At 26.3% G+C, this 7,663-nt stretch overlaps 3 protein-coding genes across 5 annotated transcripts in view; all 3 read right to left on the minus strand.

Moving 5' to 3' along the window:
- Nucleotides 1-1,408, minus strand: part of LOC100573076 (terminal uridylyltransferase Tailor) — a 14,638-nt gene extending 13,230 nt beyond the window's left edge. The window contains exons 1-2 of one of the 2 annotated variants that reach the window (XM_003244582.4): nt 1,274-1,358; nt 216-324 (exon numbers count right to left, since the gene is read on the minus strand). In XM_003244582.4, coding sequence (XP_003244630.1) covers nt 216-285 — 70 coding nt within the window. In that variant the 5' untranslated portion in view covers nt 286-324; nt 1,274-1,358. Of the gene's footprint in view, nt 1-215; nt 325-1,273 lie in introns of both variants that reach the window. The other variant, XM_003244581.4, reaches the window with a different exon arrangement.
- A 2,693-nt stretch (nt 1,409-4,101) lies between these two features.
- Nucleotides 4,102-6,850, minus strand: LOC100161647 (probable helicase MAGATAMA 3). Of its 2 annotated transcripts, XM_008185004.3 has the most exons (8): nt 6,660-6,850; nt 6,466-6,593; nt 6,249-6,397; nt 6,031-6,181; nt 5,593-5,852; nt 5,391-5,531; nt 5,154-5,334; nt 4,253-4,427 (listed from the first exon to the last, which is right to left on the minus strand). In XM_008185004.3, the coding sequence occupies exons 1-8, from the start codon at nt 6,775-6,777 to the stop codon at nt 4,311-4,313; spliced, it is 1,245 nt and encodes a 414-aa protein (XP_008183226.1). In that variant the 5' UTR covers nt 6,778-6,850; the 3' UTR covers nt 4,253-4,310. The 2 variants fall into 2 exon arrangements, with proteins under 2 accessions (XP_016659969.1, XP_008183226.1); XM_016804480.2 differs by lacking the exon at nt 5,154-5,334 and having other exon boundaries at nt 4,102-4,427.
- LOC103309483 lies at nt 6,794-7,653 on the minus strand. Its single transcript, XM_029486205.1, has 4 exons — nt 7,596-7,653; nt 7,447-7,535; nt 6,944-7,143; nt 6,794-6,902 (listed from the first exon to the last, which is right to left on the minus strand). The coding sequence occupies exons 1-4, from the start codon at nt 7,609-7,611 to the stop codon at nt 6,794-6,796; spliced, it is 414 nt and encodes a 137-aa protein (XP_029342065.1). The 5' UTR covers nt 7,612-7,653.
- Between the last annotated feature and the right edge of the window lie 10 nt (nt 7,654-7,663).

The following is a 7,663-nucleotide window of genomic DNA, read 5'->3' on the forward strand; positions in this document are numbered from 1 at the left end:
TTTTCAAAAGTTTCAACAGTGAATTTTTAAAACTGTGAAAAAAATATTTATCACACTGTGAATTTGCTAGATGATAACTGAATAATTGATAACGAGTAACGATAATGTGATCAGTGATCACTGTTATTTTATGTACAAGTAGCAGGGCACTGTTACTGCTACTCATTCAGTCACAGTGAAAAGAAGCAGTGACCGCTACTTTTTAACATCACTACCTCTAATCCACCTTGGTCCTTGGTCCTTGCAGGTAACCAGTATATTTACAACCGTGCCTGGGAGCGACATAAGCAAATATGCATGCAGTCCTGAAATGGTTCAAAACTTCTGCGATGCCCGTAGGCGATGGATAAATTATAAATTACCATTTATTTCAGAATAAAATATAATGTTATGAGATCGGGGACTATAAGTATAAGATACAGGGTGATTATTTATGCATGGTCAACCTCATTTTCTTCTTTAATTGTACATTTATTTAAATTCTGATTTTTAGAATTTTTAGTATAAGTATTACGTAGAGACCATATTTTCAAATTTCTGATGTTTTTGTACTAAGTACCTACTTAAGGAGTGTTCTGTGGCGATACAACCCTTTCCTACAAATTATTAACGTACGATTTTCTTAAAAATGCTGATGTAGGTATCTAAATCAAATTTTTAATGAATATTATGAGTAGGTAGTTTTTGAGTTATTAAAATGTTTATACTAAGGAAAATATACCTTAAAAATTGATTTATAAAAATATAAGCTATATATAGTAGGTACCTAATACTATTTAGGTAAAAGGTACTTAGGTACTAGTTGTAATATTTATTATACTTGGATTATTTTTACAAATTATTTATATTGACAGATCATTTATAATTACTATCTAACCCATTACCATAGACATTTTATTCTTACTTTTTAGTACACAGTTATGAAACTCAAAAACTCGAATTTTGATTTATATACAATAAAATTCCCCCAAATAATATCTACTAAATAATGAAAAATTAAAAAGAAGGGTTCTCAAGGATTCGAAAATACCTATTGTTATTAAGTGTATTTAACGCTTCCAAAAATCAGTATTCAAATATATGCATAATATAAGCATAAAAATTGGGTGAGCATGCTTAAAAAATCACCCTGTAGATATACTTCCTTAGTTCAATCTAGTAAAATATAAACTATAAGTAGATAGGTATAGATTATAGGTATGTTTGTAAACGGGTCTTAGGATTATGTTTTTGAAATATTTAGTTAGCTTACGTAATTCAGTATTATCCTTACCGTAGAAATGATCCATTTTAAATGATTTCTTCGTAACTAAAGGTTATAAGTTCACACAACAAACATAAAAAATGATGAAAATATATTTAAAAAAATGAATTATAATACAAGTAATAATATTAAAGTGCCTACAGTGATAATATATTGTTTAAAAATTTCAATAATATTCATAGATATTATATACAACAAGTATATTATATCACGGACCACGATAAAGGATAGTATGGCTGCCCAACGAATCTAGTGTCTACCGAAATGAATCTCCATTATCAGCGGGAGATTTACGCACTAGCGATGGTTTGTTGTAGTGACTATAAATGCAATTACCTTTCAAATGTAAATTGTAGCACAGAATAATATTCTGTGATTGTAGTTCCGTCATTTCCGTGATAGCCACTATGACATAATATAAGCGATAGTGCTTAAATCTCCAGCTGTTTAATTTAACTTCAATACTAATTCTATAATACTAATTATAGAGATTCATTTCGGTAGACACTTTACTATTATAGCCGTGTCACGATGTATGAGATATCTATTATCTGTATTATTGTATATATCTGTATATTTAAAAAAAATTAACGAACACTAAAACCTTCTCTTTAAAACTACCCATTTTCCTAACAATCACAGGTTACAAGGGGGTCATTGTATAATGGGTTGTATTAGACTTGAATTCAATGATGAAATATCATTGTATAAGAAAAACGATTCTGAGCGAGGACGGTTTGTCACTCTGGATATTTTATATTGTTATTAATTATTTTATCATGTAAGTTGAATTAATATTATAATATTATAATTTTTTATTGGTTTCTATGGTGATAAACAAAGCGTTAGAAATTAAAATCCCATTTTCAGCGTTTTTTCGTAATTTTTCGGTGGTGTTTCCCGTGGCATTAAATAACTATTGAGAAAATCAGAAAATAACCTTTCTAAAGTACCATCTTAATTCCAATTTGCTAAAATATAAGGTACTATATGTTGAAATCGAAGCACTCCTTCTGGAAGAAATTTTGTATACAGGAACAGGATATATAAAAAAAAATAAACACCATTATAAAAACAATAGCTTCCTCGCTCCGCTCAGAATCTAAAATAGTAGATAAGAAAATTTATTTTATATGACATTGTCGACGTGCGTTGATCTAGCACGGCGGCAGTCAGCAATGGAGATGTTGGTATTGTGTTTTAATGTTTTAATGTTTTTCTAACTTTTCATAATAACTTCTATTTTCATGAAATAATTACAATTTAAACATGAATAAATAAATTATTTCAGACTATTTTTTAATAAATCTTGAATAATCAGAAATCAAAATTAACCGAAAATAACCGAAATTAAGCGGTATTTTCCAAAACCGGTATTAACCGGTTCTAGAACCCTTATATTTTTTTAGAAAACCGAAACAAAATCGGAACCCTTAAACAAATTAATTTAATAACCAGAACCGGGACCGAAACACCCAACAGGTTCCAGCCTTTATGTAGAAAAAATTATTTTTGTTAGTTATTTTTAAATATAGTAGTAGGTTACAATTAAATAATGATAATAATTACATATAAGTCTCTATGTTATAATTATAAAGAAATATTAAAAAATATATAAGTTGTATAAAAACTAAAATGTATAAATGAATACGTAATAATATTTATAAAAATAAATTTTGTTGTCAATAAAATATAGAAAACTATGATAATAATTACAATTCCTGTCATAAATCATTTTTTTTACTCACTTTTGTTAGCACTATTTAGGTTAGGTTGCTGGTTCACTACTTTTTAAAGTAGTAATTTGAAACCAACTTAACAAAATCATTGTGTATTATATAAAACTTTTTTTTGGTCGAAAAGTGAATCGGCCGAAAAGGGAAGGGTACGTTTTTGGTCGTATTAAGATGTATTAATGTCCGCACGCAACTAACTGACTGTACGATCAAATGTCTATTTTGATTGATATACGGCACCCACAATTTTGTTATGAAATCTTTTTTCGTTGTTGGTAAAGTATAGTGTTATACTCAATAGTCAAATTATTATAACGTAAGTTTGTGTATACACGGATGATTAATAATAAGAAATTCATCAATAATATCACAATTTTTTTTTTTGGTCCTGGGGGGGGATTGATCCCTAACACCGCCCCCCCCCATATGTATGCCACTGTCTATATAGTATGCTGCAGCAGTGCAGTAGATGAATGTGGTATTGATTTTACAATATATTTTTTTTGTACCTATCATGTATTATACATGACGTGTAGTAGATGAAATGCTACAATCTTCAATTTTAAGGATGGTTTTCTGATAGAAAATCGAAACTTTAGTTGGTACTTTTAAGAGATCGAAATTGAAAATTCCCAATATTTTTTAAAATAATCGAGAAAAACAAAAAATAAATAGGAAAAACGGCAATTTTTACGCAAAACCAGTTTTTAAGAAAATTGGTTTTGTTTTTTTTCTGTTCCCTACTCAAAAATCATTAACTTTATAACTGTATAAACTGCTGTATACTGTATAGCCATAGATAATATAGGTAGAAATATAGGTACTTTGAATTTTCTTTAAAGGTTATAAGTTATAACTTATAAGTAACAAATTTATCATTTAAGTGGGATTTATTAGTGAATTTAATCTGAAACATTTATTATGTAGAATAATGAAAAAAAAAAAATAATCCATATTTAGTAAGTAGTAGCAAAACAAATTAATGGTTAATTTGTACATTCAGCATAAAATATTAAAAAAACCGTAAAAACAGTTTACTAAAATAAATAAAATTATACGTATATTTAAATCAATTTTATTTAAATTTATAATAAAAATAAAACATGGTAGGTATATTCCTGAGAATATACTTTTTATTCAGGTACTTAGTAATTATCATATCATTAAAATACTTCTCGATATAACAAATTTAATAAATTATAAAAAAAATCAGAAAATAGCCTTGAGAAAATTTCATATAAGTTAAAAAATATTAAAATTTATAATTTATATTTAAAGTTGTAATAAATACTGTACATATCAAATATGAATTACAATTTTATCATAGCAAGCAAAACCCTAGAATTAGTAATCACTTTTTTTGATACTTTCTTAATTAATTTACGTTCCTTTGCATCTTCTATTAAATCGGACCATACTCGTTCTCCCTATAAATACATTTATTTATATGTATAAATATATTTATAATACTCATATTATTACATAAATACAGTAGTCTCAGTAATCCCATACGTATGGAGGATGGTTAAATTATTAGAGTTAGCATTATAATAATTGTAATAAATCACTATTTTTGTTTGCCTGGCATGATTTTCTTGTTTTGCTATTTTTGAAAATAATATTTAATCGATTTATTAGGACTGTTAGTTCATAGTTAATTTATTTATTTTATAAGATAACTGTTCATTAACCTAACCTATTTAAGAATAATATATACTTCACTTATGCTATCACTTATATCTTATGGTATTGAGATTTGGGGATTAAAGAATTAAATATTAATGTTAATAATTTTAGAAATTATAAGCATTTTAAAATTAATCAAAGTCCAATTATCTTCACAAATTATTAATCTTAAGTAGTTTTATTTATATTATATATAAATTGTATTATTCGTATTAAAAACTTAATTTTAAGAACACACTTTCAACACAAGCTTTATAGGAGGTGAGCAACTGTTGCTTATCTAAAATTCTGTTTATATAACTTGTACTTAAACAATATAAATAAATAAAAATAAGTAAAATTACTATCAAGAATAAAATCATCTGGATTACTGGACGTATAGGATTACAGAAGACAGTGGCCAGAGGATTACAGTAACTACTGTTTACTTGTTAATATAAATAAATAATTTTATAAAAATATCTCACTCTCAAAGACATAAAGTTTCCACATATTATTAATGATTGCTTAGCACGTGTTAAAGCAACATTCAACCGACATATATCATCCATAAATCCAACTCCATTAGTTCGAACAGTTGATATTAATAACACGTCACATTCACCACCTTGAAATGAATCTATTGTATTGACGTTTAATGAGATCTTCCTTTAAAAACAATTGTGTTAGTAGACAATTAATACACACAAAATTAAACTTCTTACTTTTTCTTTAATAATATATTTATTTGTTCTCTCTGTTTATGGTAAGGTGTTAAGACTGCAACGGTTAATGATCGACATTCCGAATTGAGTAAAATATCTACCAAAGTTACGATCATATTTGCTTCTCCAATATTTACCTCACTTAAGGAATATAATAAATTTTGATCAGACAATTTTTCAAAATGTATAAAATATAATATACCCTGTATTATCTTGTAGGCTTTCATGTTCTAGGATCATGTATGGATGAAATGACAGTTGCTTCCTCATTTTGACAGATGGTGCAGTTTTAATTTCTCCTTTATAAAAGTATTTTGATGGAAATAAACAAATTTCCTTATGCATTCTATATTGTGTATTCAACATAGTTACTGGAAAACTTTTCCGTGTAGAGCGCTTTTGTTCAAACCAAGTCTTAAGTCGTTTGAAAAGAGAAATACCAAGACCATTATCTTTGGCCACCTAAGACATTATTATTTAATTCAGATATGTTATATGTTGTATAGATTCAGTAAAATAGTTTTTATGATAAGTGTATTACGTCAGTCATTCATAACAAATACCAATAAACCGTTATTCTATCAAAATTTAAAGATTTTAGTTATATTTTGTAATAAATTTATTAATTAATTTAAATTACCTTGCTTTTTACTAATGGCTGAAGTTGTTTATCATCTCCAACCAAAATTAATTTATCAATACCAAGTAGTATCGGAACGAAAATCAGAGGTTCTATAGATTGTCCAGCTTCATCTACTATACAAGCAGTAAAATGACAATTATTCAATGACCTATAGTAAAATTTAAAAATTAAAAAAAAATTAAAATAATTATTCAAAAAAAAAAAAAAATATTTACTTAATATTTGTAGGCTTGAAGGTCTCTTCCATTGTTTTCGAAAAACAGGAGTTTAATGTTGTCACAATAACTTCAGTATTGATAAGTATTTCATTTTCAAGATCTTTCTTATTGGTATATATGAACAAATTATTTGATTGGCATTGTCGCTAATTAAACAATAATAAATGCTAAATAATTTCAAAAATTAAATCTAATAATAATAGCAATATATTACATTAGCTTCATTTAAAGGATTTCCCATTTTTTGTTTGATTACAGTATCCAGCATAACATCAACAATAGGAGAATTTGGATCATATTTTTGGCCACTACCCACTCTTACCACATTAAATTGTGATTCATCTGAAATAATTAATCATAATTCAAGTTGTATTTTTATTCTATAAAACAAACTAAATAGAAACTTACGTTTTAAGTCTTTTTTAATTTCTATTATTCGTCTTACTATTGCATCAGCAGCTTCATTAGAAGGTGCACAAATAAGAAGTTTAGGTTTAGTTTTAGTCTTGGCCAATTGTTTAGACATTAAACTTAAAATAATATTACAAATCACATTTGTTTTGCCTGTACCTGGAGGTCCAATTATCAAACCAACATTTGGGTTCTACAGCATTACAAATTGTCACAGCCATTTTTACTGCTTCTTTTTGACTATGTTTAAATAATAAACTCTAAACAAAATCATAACCCACAATAAAAATAAATGAATATAACTAGTAAACTTAAACGTTGAACTATTTACATTTATGTTATAATTTTTTAAATTTGCTTTTGAAGAATCAATAGAGTAGTTATGAAATTGTGGAGTGATGAGTGCCTTGCATAGCGAAGATGTTGTCACATTATTTATAGCTTGAAATAAACGTAGTTCCGAGAGTAAATAAAAAATATCCTAAAATAAATAATACAGTTTATTAAATTAGCTGTTATTTTTATATTTTTTGTGTATACATTGTATTAGTTAATCTAGTAAAATTTTTTTAACAAATTTAATTTTTAAATGATGATAATTATATTGCATATTTTAGTTTGTTTTTAGAGTATCTACTAAAGTTTAAAAGTGGAAAAATTTTTTGTACTAGACATTTTGAACCCATTTTATTCAGTACAGGAAGTGTAGAATATATCAATTAGTAATGTAATGTAATAAAATAAAATATTTATATTAATTATTTAATAAATTCTTAGCCCTTACCATCAAGTGAATATGTGTTCCATTAGGAATATTTTCAGTCTTTTTTGTAACAATAAGTTCCATGTAAAATTGTGAATTTGAGTGGTACCCTAAAAAATAAATAACTGAATTAACTACTTTGGAAATATTTTGGATTCACTATTATTTACCAATCTTTTTTGTCATATTAACATAACCAAAAAAAATGTTTCTTGATTTAGTAGGTTTTTTATTCCAA

The sequence above is a fragment of the Acyrthosiphon pisum genome, chromosome A1 (assembly GCF_005508785.2).
Source record: "Acyrthosiphon pisum isolate AL4f chromosome A1, pea_aphid_22Mar2018_4r6ur, whole genome shotgun sequence".
NCBI lineage: Eukaryota > Metazoa > Arthropoda > Insecta > Hemiptera > Aphididae > Acyrthosiphon > Acyrthosiphon pisum.

Coding starts and splice junctions, on each gene's coding strand:
- LOC103309483 (XM_029486205.1), bottom strand. Junction 7,144..7,446: donor GAACACATATTCACTTGATG/GTAAGGGCTAAG, acceptor TATTTATTTTAG/GATATTTTTTATTTACTCTC. Junction 6,903..6,943: donor TATATTCATTTATTTTTATT/GTGGGTTATGAT, acceptor ATTTAAACATAG/TCAAAAAGAAGCAGTAAAAA.
- LOC100161647 (XM_008185004.3), bottom strand. CDS start 6,777: ATGTCTAAACAATTGGCCAAGACTAAAACTAAACCTAAACTTCTTATT. Junction 6,594..6,659: donor AATTAAAAAAGACTTAAAAC/GTAAGTTTCTAT, acceptor TAATTATTTCAG/ATGAATCACAATTTAATGTG. Junction 6,398..6,465: donor ATCCTTTAAATGAAGCTAAT/GTAATATATTGC, acceptor TTGTTTAATTAG/CGACAATGCCAATCAAATAA.